Raw genomic sequence first — 27,252 nt, forward strand, 5'->3', positions numbered from 1 at the left:
TATTCTATCCTTAAGCAATATTCTATCCTTAAGCAATTCAGGCAGCAGATGTTCATGTGACATGTTAAACCATGAAAAGTATTTATGTATTACAATGTAAATGTGTTACAGTAGGTTCTAATGTCAAGATAATACAATAATAATACAATAAACACAACTGGCAAAGTGACAAATATTCATACCCAACACAAAAAGCTGACTTCAATATTTCTGGATAACTTTTTCTTTTTAATGAAAAGTTATATTACAAATTCAGTTTCAGATAAATACATTTCACAAAGAAACAGTCCCAACAACAACAAAAAAAACACAAATCCTACATGGCCACAAAACATTCTAATCACATACAAATTTGGACTCCATAACATTAGCATTCCAAAGAGAAAGGGATGACTGTGCATATCAGAAGGATTAAGGAAATTAGTATGAAATAATAATTAATAATATATAAAAAACAGGAATGTGTGTTCTTGAATAAAAATGTTATCTTCCTGTTTTACCATTATTAGAAGTGATCTGTACATTGTACCTACACAAATCCCGTTCATTTCGTCCTGCATCCTACCCACACCAAGGCTTCTAAAACCTGCAACTAAACTCATAATGGAAGGTCAATTTCTCATGATTCATTGGGATTATGGCATGTGGCAGCATTGATGCTGCACTTCTTTTCATGAGTGCAATAGCTTTCATTCTCATCTCTGTTGTCTGAAATAAGTTAATGCACATGCACACATAGTGTGATTAGATGCTAACTATGTGAAGTCACTCAATCGCTTGCTTTGATGTTTAAATGGGAAAAAAGGATTTCAGGTGACATGCCTGATAAGAGCAGGAAAATGGAAATGAACATACATTATTGTAATAAAAGAAAATTACATATGATATTTAGGTAGCACCAATCTCTGAGTTGTAAAACACACTCATACACACACACACACAAACATGCACACCCACGTGAATAATTTAACATTATATTACAAAAGCACTGAGTTAATAAAAAAAATCTGCAAAGATGTCAGAAATTGACAGTGCTGAAGAGCACATTGGCCACTGTGTATTAATATTTCCCAATATGTAAAGAAAAATCACCATTGTAATGATGCTAGAGTCCTCTCATGTTCAAAAGGCACATCCCCTCAGTTTATTCAGTACTTCAACCAGTCTTTACAGGCCGCTCTCTCGCAAAGCACATCATTTGAGTTCCTGACACTCCAGCGGTGGGCCAAGGCTAATGCACTCATGGAATGTGTGCCAGGAAATGATGGCGAGTCGTAGTGCAGACGTGTTCATTATTCCCCTGCACCCCTTCTAAATGTATGGTCCGCATTGCAGCCCACCGGTGGTTGGGTGCCCAGACGTGGGTTAGGAGTCTTTGAGCATACAGATGCGGGCATAGATCTTGAGTGCAGGGCCAAGTTTGATGTTCATGGCGCTCATGAGATGGTCTTCCTTCAGAAGGAGCATGGCTTGGCCATCGATCTCCTGAGAGCGGAACTCGTCTGCGATCTCCTGGCAACCTAAAAGAAAACATGCATTAATATATACACAGTAAAGTCAGCCAATAATTCACACTGTATTATATGTTACTGTATTATATACACAATAAAATTAAAGCTGACCAGTGTCGCACAATTACTAACCTGGTAGGGAGCGGATGAATTTATACACTTCCTCCACGTTCCACTTGGTGGGGTCGCAGGGTAGAAAGTGCTGGGTGAGGAGAGGCAGCTCCCTGCCACAGTTCGCCTGCTGCTCCAGGCTGTGTTCAGGCTGTGGCACTGTGGGCCCTGAGCTGGCGGCGGATAAAGGCGATGGAGGCTCCTCGTAGCTGGACATGTCTGAACACGGACTGGACTCCCCCTGGCTGGGCTGGGACGGGATCGGCGACGCTACCGGCCCACTCTGTGTCTGCTGGGGAATGGGAATTTTCTGTTTGAAAAAATACACAGGAAGGAAAAATTTATTGCACCAGGTTGACAGATCCCAAGACAGTTATTAGGTAAATGTTGGGTAAATGTTAGGTAAAGAGTAGCTAATCTCACCTGCTTCTTAGCATCGGTGTTCCTCCGCCCACCACTGTGAGACCTCCTTTTCCAGCGGCTGTTGGTTTTAGTCCGCTCAGGGTGAAAAAGGCCGATTCGCTTTGTGCACCCGACATTATACCTGCATCAGAAAACAAAAAACATGCTGTTGCTACGAGCACCTTTACCCGCAACCCCTGGGCAGAGAACGTTCAGCTAATAAACACCTTCATTATTACTTAACAAACCTAAATCCTAACATTTAAAATCATTTGGCAGTCATAGGTGTGATTTTATCACCTCCACCATAACATTTTATTCATAACCAATATGTCATTCTAACAATCACTGCAGCACTATTTAACACTATTTAAATAAGACTCCATTAAATGTGTGACGTTCACACATAACTTCAGTGTGTAGCCTCTCTGCTGACTAGATGTCCACTTTACCTCTTAGCGCACACCATAGAACAGAATCTCTTTGTCCCTTTGAATTTGTAGGCAAAGTCCACCCAGCCACAGAATTCACATCTCAGCTTAGGCTCCTCTTCCTGATCTTTCAGCTCTGTGTGGAAAAAAAAAAAACATTATATATAAGATACTAAATTATATAAATTATAATTTCAACTGCAAGTGACTGTTTTAATTTTGCTTTGTGGGTAAAAAAAGACAATTTTTTTGGCTAGCAAACCAAACAGCTGGAAGTACATGGAACTATATATTTCTTTTGTCACAAAGTCTAGAGGATCTAGGAAAGGCAGAGACACAATGAATACAGTCGAATTAGATAACGTGCTGCAAAGAGCATTATTATCACAGGCCCACCATTTTTGTAATTGATGCCACCGAATGGCTTCATGTTGATTGGCTGTTGCTGATTATTGTATGTAGCCTATGCTTTGTGGGTCGAAGCAGTTATGGCAATTGATATGGTGAAGAAATGGGTACATTTTAAATGCAATAGGTTTGAAAACATCTTATGTGTTGTTGAGGGCTGATGTGCAACTTGAACACAACTTGAATTTTAGACACAATAGTTGCAGGAATGGAGGACAACCACCTTCTGATTATCCTCACCTTGCTGGTTCGTGTCCTCCGGCTCGGAGTCTGTGTTGTTGTGGGGGTTGTGAACAGGGGTCTTCTCCAGGTCCGATGGAACCTGCTGATCAGGTTTCTTCGGGCTGTCACTCTGTACGGGTGAGCGCGCCACCTACATGCAAAATGTCAATCTTCTGTCATTCAGACACCAGACATAACTCCATTTTATCGTATGTCTCACATTCCAGGACCATGAGTTCAAAAGCAAAGAGTGAAGAACATAGTGTTCAGCAGTCTGGATGCATAGCGTACATTTTACCTTCTAAAATTACCTAATTATGTCAAATGAGCTTTTTTCAAATCCACACTACCTGCTATGCCAAGAATATTCTGTATGGTGTGGAACCCTGTTCTCAGCTAACTTCCAAGTAACATTTAAAAAACTTGTTTAATCTACAGCCCTCAATGTCAGCAGGGATGCTGTGGTGAGAAGCCTGCTAGTGTTGTCCACAAGGGGGGAGCATGCTCTTCTCAGAGAGTAGTGCCACCTACGCTCCTCCACAGTTAAAGCTGATGGGAAAAAAAAACAAAAACCAAGCCTTATGCAGACTTCTTAAGCAGGTGTGGTGTTCTCCTATGGGGGAAACGGGTGATGGAGAGGTGCGGCTTTCCCTGACTATGGCCACAGAGGACACACGTCCTTGGGGGGTGCGGTTGTTTGCCTGCCGAGGGGTGTCGCGAAGGAGCTGCACTCACTGGAAAAGGCTCGGCGCCCTCCTGGATCACAAAGCCCTCGATCACGTGCGTGAGGACCTGAGGCTTCACGATGGCCTGGGGAGGCCTGTTCTCGCCGTTCTGCGCCGTGCAGCCTACCATTGTGGGAGCTTCGCTCTCGTTTCCCGAAGTCATGGCTGTTGACGCCGTTTCCGATGAGGCACTGATCCTCTTAGTGGATTCTGCTGATGAAAAAGAATTGGACTTTTAGCATAATTGTACCCAAACCATCAGTCTTACCAAGGGCTGGGCAATGTACTGACATATATATATATGATATTATTATTACTATTTATTATTACTATATACTATACTATACTGTTTATTATTACTACCAATTACTATTATTAATACATACATATCACAATAATAGTGAGAACTAATTAATTGTTCATTACACAAAACATACAAATAACAATTTGGACTTTATTTAACAACTCTTTAATAATGACTATTACTGCAGTAATAACAATAAACTTTAACAATAATCATAAGCATGTGTTAAATTTGCATCACACTGGAAATGGTTAAATGTTCAGTAATAAACTCATACCTAACAAAAAACAAACCGCGTATTCATATTTTTACGCAGCTTTATGGAACGCTCACCGACGCCGCCGCCGCAGGCGACCTTTCCCCGTTTATTCCGTATTCGGACGCGAGAACGAGACGCGTCCCAGCCGCAGAAGCGACCGCGCCGAGCCGCGACTCTGTAGCTGAGCCGCTGTCAGGGGCGCCGGAGGCGGGAATAAAGACTCGGCTGCACTCCGCCCCCTCCGACACCCACTGCTGACGTCACCGCCACATTTTACTGGGAGCGTTATTACGATCTGCACAACGCCCGTTGTGTGTTGTTCAACATACAAAATGAATTCGGTGTTGTATTCAGGATTATAATACACAATATATTTCTCAAATACAGTACAGGCCAAAAGTTTGGACACACCTTCTAATTCAATGTGTTTTTTCTTTATTTTCAGGACCATTTACATTGGTAGTTTCTCACTGAAGGCATCAAAACAATGAATGAACACATGTGGAGTTATGTACTTAACAAAAAAAGGTGAAATAAGTAAAAACATGTTTTATATTCTAGTTTCTTTGCTCTGATTACTGCTTTGCACACTCTTGGCATTCTCTCGATGAGCTTCAAGAAGTTGTCACATGAAATGGTTTTCCAACAGTCTTGAAGGAGTTCCCAGAGGTGTTTAGCACTTGTTGGGCCCTTTACCTTCACTCTGTGGTCCAGCTCACCCCAAACCATATTGATTGGGTTCAGGTCCGGTGACTGTGGAGGACAGGTCTCCACTTTTTGTTAACTTCACATGTGTTCATTCATAGTTTTGATGCCTTCAGTCAGAATCTACCAATGTAAATGCTCATGAAAATAAAGAAAACACATTGAATGAGATGATGTGTCCATCAGACCTTTGGCCTGTACTGTACACGCACACAAATATCTCTCGCTGGTTTGTATTGGTGCGTAAGACTTGTATATACATATGCATCAGATGCAAAGAAACATGCAGAGAAGAAACACAGCCCATTACCAAATAAAATGTTCAATCTATAGTAGTGTCACAGTCAGAATGCGTAACAAGAGATGCCCTGTGTGGGACTTGGCCACAGATTTGGCCTCAAATTAAGGGCTAAATCAATTCTCGCATCTGAGCATGTAAATCGGGTTCACTCGTTTTATATCACAGCAGATGCATCCTACAATTACTCTCCTTAAAACAACTGCATTCTAAACACTATGCATTACATGAATTTCTTTACATCCAAACCCAGGCCATCTCGTTTTTTGTAAGTATTTGCAGTAATTAATGACTCTGGAAAAGAGCATCAGGAACAACGTGCCCTGATATAGGAGTAAAAAAAAATGTTATACTGTACATGGTTGTGAGTCAGATGTGTGGACTATTTTCAACTTCAAAAGCAGGGAAGACATCTGAACTGCACACTCACACCCAAGTAGCTAAAATTGTGGCTTTGTGGCTTTACTTTAAATGGCACGGCCTAATAAAAGCACCTCAGAACAAGTAATATACTCAGCTATTTAAGAATATGTGGCCGACTTCACTGGCAGTTTTACTGTACGGCCTTATGATGGGGCGTTCAACACAAGCGCTGCATAAATGCACCCCTTAAAGAAAGAATGTCTATAAAGCTCTATTGCGTTTGTTCTCGGCTGAAGCCACATTTTTTAAAAGACGTACAAAGAATGCTGAAGATTTAGCGCATGTGTGAGACTTGAAATACAAAGAATACATTACAACTGTGAGGTTAATTATTGTCTTTCTTCAAATACTAAGCAATCCGAGCAGTCAAAATCTCCCGATCCGTAGACCCATTGTTTTCCCAGATCTGCACATTGGATGCATCAATCCCAAAGCAATTCCTCTTGACTGCCATCAGAAAATAATCCACAGAGAGAGAGAGAGAGAGAAAGTGACTGTAGAAAGCCAAGCTACCTTGGGTTTGACATGTGGCCGTGCCGGTGTCAGCCTTGGGCTGCTCTGCTGCCTTGGTCCTCTGTGGTGAGGCAGAGGTGGCCTGCTGAGAGCTGAGATTGGAGCAAGTCTCTCTAACCACCAGAGACGTGGGCTTGTCTTTACACTCCTGCCCTAACCGAGCAGCCTGCGGAAGGAGATGGGAGGAGACGTGTAAACATCGCTGAAAAAACAGGGATTCCCAGCCCTGGACGACAGTCCATGAGAACCTCCAGACAACCATTTCTAAATTAAGATCAGGTCATTGCTAAGAACCTAATGTATGGGGGGGTGGTCCTCCAGACATCATTTTGGGAACGTCAGACACCGGTACTAGAAGCAGGAATTGTGGTTTTTGAACCTATAAATGATTTCTTATAGCAGACAATTACCTGGCTGGGCGTGGGCTGGATCTGCAGGTTGATAGCGGTGAGCTGGACAGGCTGGGCTTTGGCCGAGCCGAGGGCGGCGTGGGAGCTGTGGTGACTTAAGGCGTGTGGGCTGATGGTGGAATGGAAGATGGTGGCCTGCTGGCTGGGAGAAGAGTGCTGATGGGAGGCTGGCTTGGGCAGTACAGCAATGGAGCCAGGCTGCCCCGCAGCCTGGGAGGCCAAGCCGGGATGGATGGCCAGGGTCTGGGGGTGAAGGTGGGGCTGGATGGATGCGGTCTGCAGGAGCTGAGAAGGCGTTCTTTGGGCAGTCTGGGACTGCTGCTGCTGGGACACAAACTGCTGCTGTTTGACCAGCGAGTGGGGCTGGATCTGAGCGTAGGCTGCAAGAACAAACACAAAAACGTGTGTCAGCGTACACAAACGCACCAAAGTTCAGATTCATGCTCAATCCACAGTATATCATATCTATATATACATTCCATATGTATATATATATATATACACACACACACACACACACACACACACACACATTCCAGATATGTTTAATAAAACACGACCCCAAATTTTATATAGAACAAATTTCTTAGTCTTAGTAATAAAATAAAAAAAAAATGTTTACCTTAAATTGAACAAAATGCTCTAGCCTTAAATGAATCGTTTCCTGCTGTAATTCTCTGTTGTATGCATGCCATGACTTATCATGGTGATGAGAACACCAGTTACCAAGCGGGATCAAAAGCTTGAGGCCACAAAATTAATTTGGAGTCTAATCGTGTTTGGACAGTCAAGTCGTTCTGGACAAATTTCCATCGTTCATCTACTGCCACGAGTTGGTTTGGCCACAAAGGCACCTCACTATCCAGTTCAGCCCCCCAAATGCAGTGATTACTAAAAAAAAAAAAAAAAAAAAAGTGAAGTGATTGTCACATGTGATACACAGCAGCACAGCACACGGTGCACACAGTGAAATTTGTCCTCTGCATTTATCTCATCACCCTGAGTGAGCAGTGGGCAGCCATGACCGGCGCCCGGGGAGCAGTGTGTGGGGACGGTGCTTTGCTCAGTGGCACCTCAGTGGTACCTTGGCGGGTCGGGATTCGAACCGGCAACCTTCTGATTACAGGCCCGCTTCCTTAACCACTAGGCCACCACTGCCCCACTACCCAAGTCCAGCAGTCATACCATAAAACACAAAACAACGATGGTTTTCTTTAGTTCCCCCCTGTTTTCTTTGTTCATAATACACCTCAGCTCACAACCACAACTGCCACCAAGCCAAGCAATGCAGATCAGGGCTTCAGTTCGAGAATTTGTGAACCCACTCACTGCCTTTGAAATATCCCTAAAGAATGTTTTTGAGTTAAAATACTAGAGATACTACATGCTTAAAATTTAATATGACCTAACCGACTGGGAGTCCTGTTAAGGGATGTGATCTTCAAACTGTAAGAAAACTGCAAGAAAGGACTGCATATGCTCCTCTGGCTGGAAGAGATTACAAACCCAAAACTATGGAATCCAACAATCCACTAAAAATGTTGTTCCACCAAAAACGCTTTGGCCTGTGTGGGGCTCAAATGACCATTCAGGGTTTTCCCTTTGCTTGTATAACTTTATCCACAAAGTCATTATTATCCTAGTGCAAAAGAAGCAGGCAATTTATAGGAGTCCTTTATTCTATATTTTAAACGTCAGGACATACTGCATATGATAAAGAAAATAATTAAAAAATTGTGTAATAAAGTCCACTTGCCAAGCTGTTTTTTTATAAACAAAAACTCATGCAACAGCAGAACTAATAGCTGGAATGAAGCAGTATATGATACCGCATGTCCATATGAAAGATAATTGCCTATCAGGACGAAGATCTATGCATGAACAAGCTTCAGGAAGACACTCATTAAACCAGTTTTTCATTGTCACCACTGACTGGAGCCAGAAACTGTGGAAAGTTTATCTGCAGAGCTGTGGACGGAGTTCATCTGCAGAGCTGGCAGTGGCACCTTCCGCACGGAACGGAATGTGGCCATCCGTCTTAGGAAAGTACCTAATTTTTTAATTGCAGTGGGGAAATTAGTTTTTTGCGCACTTGAGTGCGATTGATGCAGTCTTTTTTCACAGGACGTTCCATGCATCTCACAGCCTTTAAATACCTTTACCTTTAAATAGACATTACTCAGTGTTGGGAGCGACGCACTGCCATTCTGATCTCTCAAGCTGACGTCAACTGGAATCTGAAGCAAGACTCACCCAGACCTCAGACCTTAGCACATGTGCAGATGGAGATGATGTTTGTTCAAGCTGCAGAGGGCTGCAAATCCAACAAATTCTTAGTGTCTCTGAGGCACAGAATGACTAACAATGAAAGATTTTAGTTTTTTTTTTTTCCTTTTCCCCATCGCCAGCTTCTTTCTGTGTGAGCGTTGCAAGAGTGGGAATTCAGATGACTCAGGCCTCTCCCGCCCTCCTCCTCCAGTCTTCCTGCTGAGTGTCGTTCCCCAATGTCCAGGAAAGCAGTCAGTGAGTATTCCCTTCTGGATCTGGAGAGTGGGCCTGGCCCTGGAAAATCCCTGAGTTTCCAGCTCGGATTCTGCTCTTCATCCAAATGTTGCCATGAAACATTCTCACAATCTCGTCACCACAAACAAACCAGGCTCGCCCTGCAAATGCTGAAATTCATGCCTTTCGATCTTTGCGCCAACCTTCCCCGTCGGCATTTTCATTTGGCCGGGCATCAAACTCTGCTGAGGCCGAGGCACGTTCTCGGTGAGGTGGTCCTTCTGCGGTTTCGTGGCGTGGGCAGCGCTGTTTGCATCAAGGTCACTGGCACCGGGGAGGTGACGAGACATACTGTCACCCTCAGCCAAACCACGCTTGCCAGAGACCGAGGCCAGTCCAGGCGAGGGAAGCACAAGAAAAACTGCTCCCCTTCTCACTTCCTGTGTCTGCTGCCATTGTCCCGCGTGAACCGGTTCGCAAGACGTTACAGGCGGGGCAGTTTATCTTTCAACTGAGTCAAGTTTCATGCTGTGACCATGACAGACTTCATTCATGCATGGTGAGGCAATGCCATTGCATGTGTGTGTGTGTGTGTGCGCATCTTTGTGAGAACAAGCTGTCCACAGAAAACTAATAAAAGTGTAAATGTTTGATTAAAGTGGAGACAGTTTCACAAAAGATAAAGATGAAGATAAAGTGCCCTACGGTTCTCAGGTCACGTTAAATGGTATGGTTAGTTCTATGTTTTAGGTCACGCACATTAATAATACATGTGCTCCATTTATATTCAATATTGGCTCTCATAGAGAAAGAAAAACAAATGTGTGTGGGCATGAATGTGCGTGTGTGTTTATGCATTTATGCCTCCACGTGATTAGCCAGTACAGACAGCATTTCCCTTGTGAGGCAAATCTGCAAGTCCCCACAGGTTCTTATTTTAAAAATGCAGAGTTCTATTATTTTTTAATTCCATAACCAAAAGAACAAAAACACACATGCTGCTTTCTTTATTTACTCCTATTTTCTTTGTGAAGAGTAAAGCACAGTAGACTGGACCTGAAGGGTATGCCAGCGTACCAAACTGGTGCAAAGTAGCTTCCTTAAGGTCCAATAACTAGCCTAGGGGGGTACATTCTTGTAGGCTGTACCTTGGGGACAAGAAATGGACGCACCGGACACAAAGAGAGTCAGTCACACAACATTGTTGTCTGCTGAGAGACACTTTGAGCTGAGAGTTTGAGGAGAGGAGCTGTTAAATTTAAATACCTGGCTAATTCCCAACATAGAATCCGATTTATTTTAATGTAGCAGCTTCCATGAGTGGAGTGTAATTATTGGCATTTATGAACATACACAAACGGGGTGGTTGATAAATGCCAAGAATATCACTCCCTCATTTGGTTGCTTCTTTTTTAGGTTGAAAGAATGGCCTTTACTATGTTTGTGCCACACATTTTTCAGACAAGGAAAAGAGTTGTGGTCAAACAGAGCACAGCTAAAAACGTAACGTTGTAATAAAATATGCTATTTTTGCCCATACGTCAAGAAAACACATTCCCACACAAAGTGTAGACGTGACTGGGTGTCTGGTTAAAACAGAAGGAATAAAGGGGTGGATAAAAATAGGACATCTGTCATCACCTAAAAAAGGTCGCCAAAGCAGTGACAGAATGACAAAAGCTGAAAGTGTAACAGTGACATTGATTCAATTTTGCGCATGTTCAACATTATTTTTGTAATGATCTGGTTAAACTGCATAGGATTTTAATCCAAATGAGATCTGATAAGTGGGGACAGAAAATTGAGACTGAATTTTTCATTTTACATATTCACACTTTATGACTGTGTGTCAAAGGTTACATTATAGCATTTAGAAGAAACGAGCAATAGCACGGGCAAAAAAATAATATCACAGCCACACACTGGAGCAGCATTGCCCAGGACTTGCACCTGGCCACCAGTTTGTGCCATGAAAACCACAAGAGGTTACTGCCAAATGTCTGTAGCAAGGTCTCTTGCTTTTTGATTTGTTCCGTATTAATGAACAAATAAATGACTCTTACCGTCTATCTCTATTTGAAGCACCTGAGCATTAGAGCAAAGAGCATTAATCCCCCAAACTGCAAATATGAACACAGTCCTACTGAAGTGCCCAAATTCATCCAACTGCTGACCTTGTGGCACATAATAACCGCAGAGTGGGTCACATCTGTGCGATTTGAATGAGAAACAGACAGGCTGGCTTCTCATGCAGCCTGCCTATTGTACAAAAAGGGAGCTTGTTAATCTCCAGCCAATTGCTGCTTAAAAGCAATTCAAGTCTAGGCCTGCCTTAGAGGTGCCCGTCAAGAGGAGGAGTCAACCACTCTCCGCAAACATGGAGCATTGTACCATGACAGGTGGGAGTTTGTGGCAGGTGCTGGACTGCATTTTCCTGAATACTCTAATGCAGCATCAAAACACAATGTAGTAAATAGATAAAATAAATAAGACACAAAGTAAAAAAAAAACTGCATTGGCAGCTGTGCTTTTTGTACTAATATGTACTTGTATTGTACGACTATTCCCTGGTGCCTAACTGGCACTCCCTCATCCCTTCATCATCAGAAGAGAGCATTCGGTTGCACAGAGGAGTGTAGCCCAGCAACCACAAAACTTACTAATTGTACACAAAAAAAATCTAAGCTTTAGTCTCCCTGCCTATGGCAGAACCTATAAAAAAAAGACCAGGTTATTCACACTGGCACCTTCTCAACAATATAATATGAGGCTGCTTTGTCACTTAAAGGGCAACATCACCCTACATTCAACCACTTTCAGCATAACTATGTATGGTGTACAGGTTACTCAAGTCAGAATGTATGAATTATCCAGTTGTAGTCACATGATTAAGAGACATTTAGCTTGGCTGCGATATTTTGTTGATAAGTTAAAAATAGGAAATTGTGTTGTTTTTTCCTTACCTTCTGCTGAAATTTAAAAATGCCAGAAAATGACTTAAAAAACAGTGTTGGGATGCTGTAAACCATGAAGATCACACTGATTTTTGAAGATTGTGGTATCTGTGTTATACATACATATATTCTATGTGTACATATATACGGATTTTACAGTGGAGCCTTACCAGGGGCGATGAGGGGGTGACTGCTGACTGATGCCACACTGCGGCTCATGGTCACCGCCCGTGCCTCACTTGCATTTTCTCCTTTCTTTCCAGACTCTGCGGGAGCCTCAGGTGGGTGGGACTTGGCCCCAAGACCCTGGGTCCCCTGGGTGGAGTTCTTGAGGAGAGCGGTTGGCTGGATGGCAATAGGAGTCTGCTTCAAGCTCAGGGCCTGGAGCACTTGCGTCTGCGTCTGGGTGGTGGAGTTGGAGGAAGAGGCTGTTGTGGAGGAGGATGAGGAGGACGATGCTGCCCCCTGCTGGCTGCGTATGGCCAGATTCTGTACCTGAGGAGATATTTTATAATCAACACAGAATTTTCACAGACATAGAGATTAGTGACTGAACTGATAATGTACCCCACAAGCATACAGAATTACTGATGCACAAAATTTTGGCCACATTCTGTGCGAATTTTGTACAAGATGCTCTTCACTGGGAACACAGTGTCTAAAAGTGATTTGTTTTATTGATTGTTTTTAGTTTTTATAGTACATTTTCTTCAGAGGGAGATGACATTTTATTAAAATGTAGTCAGGTGTCAATATAGACATGCCTTGAAACTAGTGTTTAATTTTACCTGTGGGAAGATATTTGAAAATGCTCATTGCACTTCATGTGGAACGTAGTTCATTGAACTATGAAATTGTCTCTTCCTGCGCTGGGTGTGTGATGAAGAAAATGTGAAGGTGTGTTGTAACATGTGTGTGCATGGCAGGTACCTGAGAGGAGGCGGACTGCTGGGCTGCGGACTGCGTGGACGCCTCTGACTGGAGGGCAGTCACTGTGGCCGTAGGGGTGAAGATGAGCTGGGGGGACAAAGGAACAGCTCGTCCTAGGCTCCTAGCTACTTGCACAAGGTTACTTTGCTGTGCCTGAAAATCACAAATATGGAGGCTCTCAATCTGGATGTGCTACCACGCGGTCTTCATCAGCCATGTGCTCTGACTCCCGCTGTGTGCCTGTCCTGACACGAACTCCAGCATCGTCATGCTATTATCGGCCCCCTTTCCTTCAAATTGTGAAACTTTTCCCTATGAGAATGTTTTCTAAAAGGCTATATATATATATATATATATATGTAAGAAGCCAAAAATATAAAGAATATAAAGATATATAAAGAAGCCAAAAATAATTGCAAAATAATGCACCAAAGACAATGTTACTGCACGTTACTGCATGCACTTTTCCTACTGGCTATCAACGCCAGTCCTGATCATAAAAGAAAGAAGATTAAACTACAATCTTAATAGTCAATTTTATGAGCAGGTTGTGATCAGGGGGCAATAAAGCTGAAACATAAAAAATAAGCAATTATTATACACTTGCTAAAGATATAGTTGGGGTATGTCAGTAATGACTAAGATTTGATTACAGAATGAAAATAAATTTGGTTACCTTTGGTTCTTAATTAAGTATATGTCATAAATAAGTATATTAAAAACTACTGATAATAAGTATTTTTTACAGGTGTCAGTAGTTTACAGAGACATAGCAATTAAAATAATGTTACATGATATGAAAGAAGGACTAGACTAGACTAAACACAGAGATGGACAGTCTTGCCTGCTGTAGTTTTACAGCTCAACATCTACAAGTGAAAGTGAAACACTGCAGACCAGCACGGTGCAGACAAAGAAATGTGTCCTCTGCATTTAACCCATCACCTTAGTGAGCAGTGAGCAGCCATGAAAGGTGCCCAGGGAGGATGGTTCTTTGCTCACTTGGACCTCAGTGGCACTTGTAGTATTTGAACCTGGAACCTTCCGATTACGGGTCCACTTCCTTACCCGCTAGGCCACCATTGCCACAGGGCACTGCTTCTAACTGCTCCCTGATGGAGCAGTGGACAGCAATGAAAAGCACCCATGGAGCAGTTTGTGGGAACGATATCTTGATCAAGGGTACCTCAGTGTCATGTTGCCAGTTTGGGATTTGAACCCACAACCTTCCTTACTTGCTAGGTCACCACTACCCCGTGATGTTAGATTAATGTTAAATAGGTCCTCAGAAAAGTGTGTGTGTCTGTGTGAGTGGTGCATACATGAACTTACCATCTGAGCACGCAGGTACATTTGAGCTTGGCTGGCTGTAAGTGCTGGACTGGTTGGGTTACCCAGGAGCACGGCCTGCTGGGATATGCCTGTGGGGGTGGAGCTAACACTCTGAGCTCTACTGATGAGCTGGGCAGCCGCTGGAGAGGTTGTCAAGTTAATCTAAGTAAGAAAGAGAGGAAAATGTCAGCCTAAAGTCCCAAACAGCAATATTGCTAATAAGATCAAAGGTGCAGAAACTCACAGTGGTCTGGGAGGATCCTGTCTGGGACGAGGTGGTGCCATTTTGACTGGAGCTTTGCCTTCCAGCAGCGATGCTGGCCTGTAACAGTACAGAAGGAGCGGAGATTGGACATTCTGTCAAATAATCACATGCATGTCATACAGACAGCTTTCTGAGGTCAATCAAGGTAAAACACACATTTGCCTAAACAAGTTCAGATGAGCCGGTTTGACCAAAAAAAAAATATCTTCAGAAAAAAGCCTACACCCTGACACTCCACAACCAATTACAACTTAATCTCAACAGTCTTACTCTTCTAAACAAGATATATTTTTGCTTTATGCATTCTATTCTTGTTACCATGGTATAGGAGGGATTGTGATGAGCATTATTGTATTCACTTCTCTTCATCTTTCCTCACTATTTTATTACTAACAAAGGAATATAAAGCACTGACGTCAAGATCAAGGGGACATGGCATATTCGGTAGCAGCACTAAAGGTCTGAAAAAGCATCCAGTAAGAAGCGCCCAGAACTAAAAAGCTGCTTAAAACACCTTTGTATGAATCGGTGTTGTGCTCTGGTTGAGGATGATATGCTGGTTTTAATTAGCATATTAACTCATACATGCTCACTTTGTTTATTGCTTTTATTGCTCTGTCTTTTTATCTTAAGTCATGTTTGCTTGTGTTATTACCTGTAAAGTGATGTAACACATCTACACCCCCTACAATCTTCAATTTCTTCGGAGGAAACTAAGCACTTGCCCCAAGTGTGGAATACTTTACCAGCACGTTACCATGTACTTGTTTTAAATCTCCTAGAGACTTTTTTTTATGGGTACAGTCCCACTGGAGCAACTCAGGGTTAAGTGTCATGCTCAAGGATTCAATGGTAGTAAGTGGATTTTGAACCTGTGACTCAAGTATCATGTGGTCTTTTGGTTCAATGTCGAGTGCATTACTCATTAGCTACTAACACCCCCAAAATGTATTACCGTTACTGTAATTTTCATTTAAAATTAAAAATGTATTCACTTTAGGCTTTTTGCTATTATTATGCATTTGATATATAGTGGGCATTGTATGTAGGGATATCTATGTTGGAGTGATACGGCCAGTGGTGGATGCAGAAGATGGTTATGGGTGTGTACAGTGCAGAAGGCAGTAGATGTGCAGTGCGTCGTGAGGTGTGCACAGCATGCGGTGCAGTGTTAGAGATGGCTCCGCATCTGACCTGCTGAACTGCAGCCAGGCTCTGGAGCTGTGCTGTGCTCAGGTGCTGCTGCTGCAGGGCGGCTGTCTGCAGCATGAGGTGCTGCTGCTGGGCAGCATACATCTGCTGCAGGTACTGCGCTGCGGTGTTGGGCTGCCTGTGCAAGGCCTGCTGGATCACCTGAAAGCACATTTTCAGACTTTAACTCTCGGTTCGATGCGTAACCTTAGAGGCACGCTGAAGGTCCTGTATTCCCATCTCCAGATTTACTGAACACACAAAGTTAAAATCCAGCCTAGAGATATCAGACAAAACATTCATAAACTAAAAGAAATGAATACCTTTCAGCCTAAAAATTGGAAAACATTGTAGTTTAATACTAACAAATATTAACAACTCTGTACTTGACAGTCATCCTGTCTTACTTTATGCGACTCAAGTTTGTTCAATTATGAGATGCAGCTCCTTACTAATGCAAGAGTCAGCAAAACTCAGTCCTTCAACTGAGAAAATACTATGCTAAGTGTAATCCGGTTTGTGTAGCACAATTTTGAAAAGATGCACAGAAACTTCAGCAGCCTTCCCCCATCTCACACTGCTGTACATGAACCGCTGTAGCTCCTCCTCCTCTATATGACCATTATTCCAGAGAGGGAGTGTCAGCCCCTTCACCGTTGCCTGGCAACAGAGAGTGTGGGCTTGACCCACATGAGGGAAAGAGAGCTGACCCCGCACTTCCAAGGGAGGAGCACATTCATGATCTGTTGGTTCCATAGTGCTGTCTGGCACTGACAGCTCAAACGAACCCTTACAACAGTATTCAATTTAACAACAACCCCCGCTGACAAGGAATATAAAAAAAACGTGCCACTTGTGCCCTTATGGAAATTTTCTTAATCAACACAACGGCTCCTTCACGTTCAAGTGTCAGCACTCAGTGGTGAAGTGCTTTAGCTGTGCTGTGCTATGGATCAGGCCTACAAAATGAGTCAAGCTCAGGGCCAGGGGTGAGGATTTTCTGTGAATGAGGTTAATAGTCAGCTGCCATCCTCTGCCATCCATCGTTTCTGGCACACCTTCAAGCGGTTCCACATTTTAATAGATTTTGAAAAGCGAGCCTGTGTGTTTTCTTGTCAGTACACAAAACCACCACCAGGTGACAGTACAGCTTTTCTGGGAAAACGTTGAAACCAGTGGCAATTTGCTGAAATGGAAACAATGGCACAAGCAAGAGCGATATAACAATACAGCATAAATGAAACGCATCTATGCCAAGTTTGTGTATTACAGAGACATCTTCAAATGGCCCCGTTTTCAAACTGCGTGCATATCCAGTTGGAACTGCATTCTGACAAACGGTCTCTGCGTACCTGCACTGTCTGCCTGTCAGGAATCCCACTGTAAACAGAGATCTGGGGGACCGTCTGTCTGCCTGTCCCATTGCTGCTGCTACTGCTGCTGCTGCTGGCACTGGTGTTGGTGCTCACGCTGGCACTGGTGTTGGTGTTGCCGTTGGAGGTGGAGCTGCTGCTGACAGTACTGGTGCTGGTACTGGGGCTGCTGCTAACAGCCGTTCCGGAGCTGGAGGTGGGAGGCCCCTGCTCGCCTCCCATGGTGCCCCCCCGGTGTGTCACCTTGGACCCCCGGCCACCCTTTGGGCAAACTCTCCGCAAGCTGAAATGAAGGAGAAAGAGACAGAGGTTGAGAAACAGATCCCATAGTGCATCAGAAGTCCATGAGACCAAACCAGAAATAAAAAACAACAGCAGGTCAAAGTGCACATATTCAGATGATTGAGGACATTATAAAATCCAGGCACTTCCCTGTGTGGGTCCATCACACAGTGTGTAAACTTCCCTCTTTCTTTCCCATGTGCTTACATATGACCACACACACCCTGATCATCCAAAAAATAGTACCTGTTCATTTGCCATTAGATGGTTTAAATAAAACCCCAGAAATTCAGTTTAGTCAGGACTCAACTATATATTTTTGGAGTTTAATGCAATGTTTTTTTTCTCCTGGTTAAGTTAATTTGGGGAAAATCGGCAAGGATTTGCGTGGAAATTGTGCATTGCTGTGAGATGTGAGGCGAAACACTGCAGCACAGCACGCGGTGCACACAACTCTGCAGTGAACCCATCACCCTTGGTGAGCAGTGGGCACCTTGGCGGGTCGGGATTGAAATTGCAGCCTTCCAATTACCGGTCTGTTTCCTTACCCACCAGGCTACCACTGCCCCAGAAAGGAGATGCCACCTAGAAAAAAGGCCATGATTGATTTCTGTTTTGATTGCCTGTCTCTGTTTTTCATTGTCATTCCGACCGCAAAGCACAGTCTGGATCTGATGGGAATATTTCAGTAAATATCACACCCCCTGATTCCCAGGGTTTTTTTTTTCCCAAAACCTTGGTAAAATAATGTGCCTTGAATATAAAAATAAGTCTGTTAAGAAACTTAATTTAGAGATTTAAATTAAGATGATCACCAAATAAGGAAAGAATCACTACTCTGGGTGCAATCCTCCTGTTTCATCCTGTACTTCCTAAATTGTTCAGTTTGTTGTTTAGCATTATTGCAACATTATCAGACATTTTTTGACCAATTTGAGCTAAGAATTTATTTATTTATTTATAAAAAAAGTTAATTAAATGTGATCAGTCCTTTAATAATATTTTATAATAACATTACATTTTACACTGACACAAGCCCATCAGTTGAGAAATTATGGGAAATTATTAATAAATAATATTTTTCCCCAAAGCATATTCAATCCAGTGCAAAACAAGAACACTTTCAGTAATATAAAAACATGTCTTATGGCAAATGACAGATGGCCCCTGTCCCTAAGAAACAGCTCTATAAATCAATACAATTTCTGCTGTTTTATTGTAATTATTATTATTCTCTCATGTATTCCTTTAAAAAAGTGGGGGGAAAAAACTGAGGACAATGGCAGATCTTCTTCACCCTCCCATGGGGCAAGGCTTCTTCGCAAAGCGCAAGTAATGCCATTCTTGGCAGACATAAATTCCATTGTTGGTGTTCACAGGCAGGAAAGGCCGCTGTCATCATGTATGCTGATATGCTCTTAAGAATGTCCATGGCGCCTCCCTCTAAATAAATCATAGATAATAAACGTGGCTAATGGACGGGCATTAAGGAAATGGCCTGCTGCTGGAGAGGGCCGATGGCCGCGACGCGGCTGTCAGCGTCTCGGGCCGCAGGGCCGGCCTGCAGGCTGATGTTGCCTCGCTGTATCCCCTGCCTCCACTTTAGCAATTATGGATTAGTGGGCTTGCTCTGGGACGCGCGGGTTAAGAGCACGGAGAGACTGTGCTGGGGGGGGGATGGGACCGAACTGAGTGAGACACGTGCGAAAGGTGCGGATCCTGAGGTGCGGCGAGACGGGGCTGCAGCATTAGCGGTGCGACGGGAGCAGTGGGGATAATTAAATAAGAATAATTGCGACCGCGCTACATTTTCAGTCATCCTCCCCCACGTCCCCCTCCGTCTCTGTCTGCCTCTGCTCTGCTCGCTGTCTGCTCACCCCCCTTCCTCTCCTCTGTTTTTTTCACATGTTAATAATGCATCGACTCAGAAACCTATCTAATGTGTTCCACCGCAAGGTAGAAAGCATTAGAAAGGAGTGGACCGAACTCCAGAATTCAGTGCAAATCAGACAGACACAGCAAATCATCTTGGCTGTTTGAAACAGGCCACCCACATGCTGATATGCTCATCACGGCCATTCGAAATAGGTGCAGAAGTCGCGTGGGGTTGGGGGGGGGGGGGGGGGGGTGGCCTGCATGCTGGATTCCCCTGCGGCAGAGCTGATGAGCCCACGAGAGTCTGCCCCCCTCTCAGCTGAGGAGCTCCGGCTCTGTTGACACGCAGGGCTGTTGCGAGGCTGCCTGCACCTCTCAACCTTTTATGGATGCTCTGCTCTAGCACTACTGAAATCTAGACCCGCGACGCAGCAGCCGAGCGTCCTTCTGGCCCCGGGACCACAGAGGGGAGACATTAGTTGAGAAATGGGGGCGAAAAATGAAAAAGACCGCCGTGGGACCCGCATACAGCATGCTGCAATCAATAACGCACAAGCAGGATGCTCATGAATCCTTCCAGAGAACGGCTGACACTCTCTGTGTCATGTGACTGAGGTGGAGCAAGAGAGAGAGAGAGAGAGAGAGAGAGAGAGAGACAGAAAGGGAGCTGCCGAGGAAGTGAGCGGTCCAGAGAAAGTGCAGAGGAGACAGACGGATGAAAGGGAATGCAGGATGGGGACTGGGAGACAGCGGTAGTGGGACCATCCTGAGACAAAGCCTGCTCCTACCTCTTTTGCCCTCCACAGCGCGCTCCAGGAGTGCCTGCGTGATGCCCCATCCCCCAGGAGGCCGTGGCTCTTTGTCTGACGGCCGCAGCGTAGCCCACCCAAGCCCAATCTTTACATCCAGCTCCTGTCCCAGCAGCGGCACAAACACAGACACGCACACACGCACAGGCAGACCCCCTGCCTCTCCCCGTGATTATGGGTATCCTAGCGACAGCCAACGGGGTGCCTCCGAAATCCCCGAGCAGTACCGCATGCTGATTGGACAGGGGGAATTTTGCTAATGAACATGGGGGTAATGATTTTTGTCCGTAAAAAAGGCACCACATCTCTGGAATATTTATAGGGACCATGGTGATGACTGACATCTGTCTTCCTCTTTAATTTGTGCAATTTCTGTCACACACAGCCAGAATCATAAAAAAAGAATCCTTTATATAATCACACCTAAAAGAAAGAATTTGTTGTTTGTATATAGTAAATATATAGCAAATATGTCATAAATATGTCATAAATATGTCAACCATGTGAAAATATGAACCTACGCACTAATACTATTCTATAATCTACTCTGATTGTATTCGACATTTACGCAATAATATGAAAATATTATGTTTTATACAAAATTTAAACAGCAGTTAATTGTTCATTCCCAGTATATTATCAGACTTTATTCAATTAAATCTATATAAAAATGTGTAAAATATATTTTAAATGTGCAATCAACTTATTTGCATTATTGTTATTATATAATACCTTTCTGCAGAATTGTTTATTTAGGCATTTTATTTAGTCAAAGACTGGAAGAGACACCTCACAAGGTGTCACCCCACAGTGTGGAATCAAGGGGAGTGGAATCTCAAAGCATCAAAATGAGGCACTTATTCGTTCTGTAGCTAAACCAGACCCCCACTTTTAGTGTCCCGTCTGCCCATAACGCATGTCCCCTCGTCTGTAGATGTAATATTGACTGAGGCCTAGCCAGTGCGGGCTTCATTGATTGCAATCTTCTCATTAGCATATAGATTAGCTGCTTGTGGGGGCAAGCGAATGGGTGTGGAACCGCAGCGCAAGAGAGGATGAGACGAAAGAGATGAGATGGAACGGGGGAGAGACGGCCTGGCTCATATCTTCAGTTATACGCCAAGAACCTGGGACTTCTGAGGCTGCTGGCAGGCAGCAGAGTCCCGTCTAATGTATTGTGAACACGAAGGCATGCTAGGACCCACTCTGCTTATCAGTCATCTGAAAGCGTCAAAAGGACTGTCCTCAATGATCGTTTCTGTACAATTCAATTGAGATTTTTGATGATGTGATGATTCCATTGTTCTTGACCCAAGTGGAGTGTCTGAGATGAATATTAGTTTAAAATACATCAGAAACTCTTTCATATATAAGTGCATATTCCTTTTATTGTTTCAATACTAATACTAAGTGGTATGTTTATAACATATCCAACATATATTTAAATAACCATATACAACAATGTTGTGTTCTTGTGAAATATTATTTACCCATCTGATCCTGCACTATTATGCACATGGGAGGTCTGCATTTGTGTGTACATTCTGTATTTAACATGGACCAAAAGGTAAAGCATGCAGCATTGCTGCACGTGTGTGCCTGCAACTGTGCATCTGCATGTAATGGTATACGCATCCCACTTGACACAGCTGCCATATGCTGACAGCCCTCAGGAGAACAGAGGGAGGAAAAATTATTCAAAAAAATTGAAAGCACAAAAAAAAAGAAAAGAGAAAGATGCAGGAAAACAGGCCATGCAAACTCCCAGGAGGCCTATTCCTTACTTCTGGTTGTAGCCTTTTATTGACTTCTGATGCAACCCCAGCATGTCCCGCCAGCAGCTTAGGGGTATACATTTCTCCTGATGAATTATCATGTGTCATTAGCAGTTTAATTGATTTCAATCAAAATATTTCACAACATAAGGGCCTAAGTAAATTATACAGAGGCTTCTGTCGGCTCACGCAATGACAGGCAAGTCTGCAATTGTTTCATTATGTTTACTTGTGTGTTACTACTATTTACCATTTTGCCAGCTTTACTGTAAAAGGCTGCCTTTTTTCCCTTTCCATCCTCTTTATTCTTCTGAAACCCTCCCATTTCTCTTGATGGCATTTTAAATGAGTGTCTAGGAACCATGGTTGCAGCACTGCCAAAACCTTTCAATAAAACATCTCATTATCCCACCAGGAGAAGAGAAGGGAACTCAAAATAAACAAAAGCGAAGAAAAAAAAGACTATAACCCAACACTATTGGACGTCACCTTTGACATTCTGGACATGATAATGACCTGCCGTACAACAGGTCATGTTTAGTTCAAGGCCCAATTTTCTGATAAACCTCTCCATAAACCTCAATACAAGGACACTCATGGTGCAACATCTAGCCCAGTTTGGGTCTTAAAATGTAGTTAAAATGTTCCGGTCCCTGGTGAATGGTGATTGGCTCTGGGAGGATGGCCGGGGTCAGGGAAAGTAATATGGAGCAACGCAGAGAACAACACAGATGGTGCGCTAATGCTAGATTAGTCTGGCGGATTTATTTCCTTAATGGTGCCATTACAGATAAGATTGCTGCTTCTTGAACGGGGGACGTTATCAAATTATTATAAAACATCTCGAGGATCGATGCTTCCTGTGGAACTTTTCCACGTCTGTCTCCTCATCAAAACTCATTAATTAGTTTGTAAGGACATTTGGTTGAACTCTGACAATTGTACCTCCAAAACTAATTTCATAGGAAGCTTTTGGCCCAAAGCAATTAGAGCAAAGTCCCCTCCAAACAAGCACAGGTAGCACAGACACAAATGTCCTTTCTCTTTTGGCCTGGCTTGAAGCGGCCTCCTCTCTGGGCGCCGTGGTTCGCTTGGAAAGGCTCGTGCTCGCCTGCCTCCCCTCTCTGAGGTCTGCAGACGGGGAGCTCCTTAATTAGTATACTCCTGACATCAGATGGTGCTTGTGTAGCCACAGATAGCAATTCCCCCCGTGCCATGGGTCTCCCAGAAGGGGAAGACCGTCAATGGTGGCAGGAAGAATTAAGTGTGGATGAGGGAGAAATGAATAAAAGCCACGGATTATGTCTCCCGGGGGGATTTGTGTGTGTGTGTGTGGGGTGGGGGGCTTGTATGGGTATCTATAATGATGCCCACAGTATAAAGAAAAAAACCTTCAACCTCTCTCATTAGTGAAGTTTACTGGTCGGAAACCAGTAGTGGTGTGTTGGCTAGAATGGGACTTCTTAATACAACTAAAGTGTGCTGAGATGTTTACAATGGATTTCCCTCTGTATTGCAATGGAAAGGCAGACAAATTGTGACTCACACTACCAGTAAAAAGCTCTATGTAACATGGAAGAGTATTCTTGAATAATTGAGATACCTGAGCACAAGGGTTTCTGCTTCAGGTACATCTGGTAGTACCTGATTAGAACCGGATTGGAGCCAGTAAACCAAACACTAATGTGAACACTTGTAGTGAAACAAAAACTCTGGCCAGTCTGCAGAGTGAAAGTGAAGTGATTGTCATTGTGAAACACTGCAGCACAGCACACAATGACACATAGAAATGTGCCCTCTGCATTTAACCATCACCCTCAGTGAGCAGTGGGCAGCCATGACAGGTGCCCAGGGAGCAGTGTGTGGGGACAGTGCCTTGCTCAGTGACACGTCAGTTTCACCTTGGCGGATTGGGATTCGCTCCGGCAACCTTCTATGTACGGGGCCGCTTCCTTAACTGCTAGGCCACCACTGTCCAGAAGTGGGTTTGAAACCCGCACCTCCAGGAGAGACTGCCATTTAACTGTAGGTCCCAAACAGCAGCCCAAAGTGCCCTAAGAGAACCAGCTGTGTTCCTATAGGGTCCAAAGCACTTGATTTATTACATATATGAAAGAAGGTCACTAGAAAGACACTCCAGCCCTTAATGCCTCTTTGTAATCGTCTAAGCAAGTGTGAAACTGAGACTCCCACTCCAATTAACCTCAAAATCTTTGATGAGACAATGTGGGTCAAGACACAATGTGAAGACGGGAATGGTAAAAAAGCAAACCTTCTTGGCTGACTCGATCATTTCTGAAATAGTAACGGGGAGGCAAACTAGTAAATTTGCTACACAAGTTTGTTCTAAAGGTCACTTTAGAAACAAACACTGACTTGCTAAACTATAACAGGTTTGTAAGCTGAATACTTGATAAGTTCACTTTGGTCTCTTCACTGCAAATGGACAAAACTGGGAAAGTTTTCAGACATATTCTATAATTATGACTGTGATCAATTACTATATAATGATGGACGAAGTGGTAACATGCATTAAAGCAAAAATATTTTTCTTGAATGAGTGAAACTGCCACCACATGCACACGGCACAGTTCTGGTTCTGCAGTTGTGACATGTTACCTCTCATCATAAGTCTAGATGTCGAACAGCCTACTGGGTATAACACAGATGCCCACATGTAGACGCATACAGACATGCAAAAAACTGGCACCCACACAGTCCCCACAGCCTCAGCATCCCTATTGTCCATGTGGGGAACTCAAGGGGACGACATACATACTGTAGTTGGTCTTCAAAAGGTTGGAAAAAAGACTTCTTGGGTCTTGACCTTTACAGAACCAGATGGAAACAGCTAGACTTCAACACCCCCTGCTGTGAAACACACGTATCCTTGTGCCGGAGAAGTGTTTGTGTGTGTATGTGTATGTGTGTGTGTGTGTGTGTGGGGGGGGGGGGGTTCCAGAATCCGCTGGCCATGCAAAACCTCCTCCCGTACTGACAGAACCTGCGTAAGCCCCCTGTGTCAGCTGCTCTCCTCTGCTGAAGCACTTAATAGCATAATACTGTGTTTATTACGGCTTCGTCGGTCTTCACACACACTGCTGCACTTCTGTCCCCACCCCCCTTGCCGTGTGACAGATTCATGCCATTATTCCCGTTCAAAGGGCTCCAGTGGCATGCAAGCGCAAGGAAAACAAACACGCTAACTGGCCCTCCGGCTCCGAGCCATGGTGCTAGCTGTGGGTAAGAGGAGGGTTCCCCAAATGCAGAAAGGAGACAAGACCACCCTACCTTCCACCTTCGGCCTCGTCTTCTCCTCCTTGGTGTCAGTTCTCTTCCCTTGCCTGGTAACCTACACCATTTGTGGATTCTGTTTTATCCGACAGGCTTGTATTCACAGACCAGGGGAGAGAGGAGGAGCAGAAGAGGGAGTAGTGAGAGAGAGAGAGGAAAAAAAAAAAAATTGACATTAGCATTCCAAAGGTAACATGTGACCCAGCTGCAGCCAATGGGTGGGCAGTATGTGCCCTTGGCACTCCTCTTTCCCCCTCAAACCCTCCCCCTTCCTCATGTTCAGTGCTCCTGTCAGGTCGCTAGTACTGCGAGCCTGTCATAGTCTCCATGGCAACACAAAGGGATTTAACCCTTCCGTGGAATTTAGTGTCTAGCTCATATATGGAATGCAATAGAAGGAAAATAAATACAAATAAACAGAAGAATATTCACATTTCATTTCACACATAGAACGAAGGATATCTAACATATATCATATATTATTGTTGATGTTTTTGGTAACATAGAAAACCAATAGTTTTATAATACATTTGCATAAGAAAAGTGTTTGGTTTTAAATAACGAAATGGATGCAAATTTAAACAAAGTAACTGCCTTTGATGTAACTGCCAGCACTGTACCACTGGCAGAAGATAATTAGCCATTATTCTATTCCGGGCCTGCACACCAGCGCTAATGCAACGCCGACCTCTACTTTTATCACGTACAACCCTATTAACTGGCTGTGCAAGCGGTAATATGCATGTCGGTAAAAGGTCATGCATCTATAAAAGGTCACTTGACAGTAGCGCTAACCTGGCCTGTTCACCCAGCTATTCACTTCTACTTAAAAGCTGTTGCAGCAATAATGTCAACTCATAACACATTCCCAACTAATTAAGTAAAGCATAAGAAGTCAAAACATATGCGCTTTATTAAAAGCTATGGATGGTTGCTAAGTGACCAGCATTTGAGATACAAATTATGGCAATATTCTCTGCTTTACCCAGAGATGGGGGGTGGGGTGGCCAGTTAGAGGATAGGAGTCACAAATCATGCAAATGTATTCAAATTCTGGGCCAGAGCGTCAGCCATAACACTGGCTTTATGGCTCAGAGGGTGGGGCGGGTGGGGTGTAGATGCAGCAGGGGGTGGGTCAGCCTCATTGGTCTGGACAGTAATTCTGTGCATGTTGACTAGTCTTGTGGGCGATCCATTTCACGAGGGACTGCACATTAATAAGTGAGCGGAATAAGTGCCGGGGCAGTTGGGGGTGGGGGAAGCGTTTTTTTGGCCTTGACCTCAGGGAACAGATCAGCCTCTCTAATGCCTGGCTGAGCCGCATCACCATTTCGATTTTCTGCCGTTCTCTCTCCGCAAACCCTGTCAAGCATTCTCCACTCTGCTTTCCCAGTCCTGCATAAATCCAAAGTTGACTTTGCATGACTCGCTTCATTACATGACTCTCAATCCCACCAAATCCCACCTTCTGTTCAGTGATTTTCCGTCAATTATTCCATGAAATACTGTAATTTATTATGTTATGTTTGGTCCCTACAGCGCCAACCCTTTTCAGACATATTAGAATATCTCTTGCAGTCTGATTAAGTCATTTTTATGTATTAAAACAGTGACATGAAACAGCCTGATCTGAATGCAGACTGCCTACCAGTTCTGCCCTGAACTCGCAGGCGAGGCCGATGTTTGAACATCGTTCTCTGCTTGCTTGACGGCACTGATAAACATTTGCAACGTTCCGCTGTGAGCCTGGTCTAATTTAGGACGGTGCACGGGCGTGTGTAAACCATCGGCTCGCTCTGAGGCCTGACACACCGCAAACCTTGAACTTGCACAGACGCAGATGATACCGTATCCTTCCTGCCACACAGAGTTGATATTAAAACATGGTTGATGCAGAGCAAGGCTTTAATCCTGAATTTAATTTCCGGTTCTCTTCACCTCTGCAGGT

The 27,252-nt window shown here is 43.8% G+C and overlaps 1 protein-coding gene across 4 annotated transcripts; it reads right to left on the reverse strand.

Annotated features, from left to right (window-relative positions):
- Positions 1-291: 291 nt before the first annotated feature.
- phc2b (polyhomeotic homolog 2b (Drosophila)) lies at positions 292-25,445 on the reverse strand. Of its 4 annotated transcripts, none has more exons than XM_028999051.1 (15): positions 25,302-25,445; positions 17,249-17,552; positions 15,900-16,058; positions 14,685-14,762; positions 14,441-14,602; positions 13,109-13,261; positions 12,349-12,673; positions 6,723-7,102; positions 6,313-6,478; positions 3,821-4,023; positions 3,104-3,236; positions 2,477-2,591; positions 2,046-2,166; positions 1,644-1,932; positions 292-1,520 (listed from the first exon to the last, which is right to left on the reverse strand). In XM_028999051.1, the coding sequence occupies exons 2-15, from the start codon at positions 17,489-17,491 to the stop codon at positions 1,366-1,368; spliced, it is 2,682 nt and encodes an 893-aa protein (XP_028854884.1). In that variant the 5' UTR covers positions 17,492-17,552; positions 25,302-25,445; the 3' UTR covers positions 292-1,365. The 4 variants fall into 4 exon arrangements, with proteins under 4 accessions (XP_028854884.1, XP_028854883.1, XP_028854882.1 ...); XM_028999050.1 differs by lacking the exon at positions 25,302-25,445 and adding an exon at positions 20,215-20,331 and having other exon boundaries at positions 13,109-13,195; XM_028999049.1 differs by lacking the exon at positions 25,302-25,445 and adding an exon at positions 20,215-20,331 and having other exon boundaries at positions 3,821-4,020.
- Positions 25,446-27,252: the final 1,807 nt, after the last annotated feature.

Source organism: Denticeps clupeoides, chromosome 12, assembly GCF_900700375.1.
Source record: "Denticeps clupeoides chromosome 12, fDenClu1.1, whole genome shotgun sequence".
Taxonomy (NCBI): domain Eukaryota; kingdom Metazoa; phylum Chordata; class Actinopteri; order Clupeiformes; family Denticipitidae; genus Denticeps; species Denticeps clupeoides.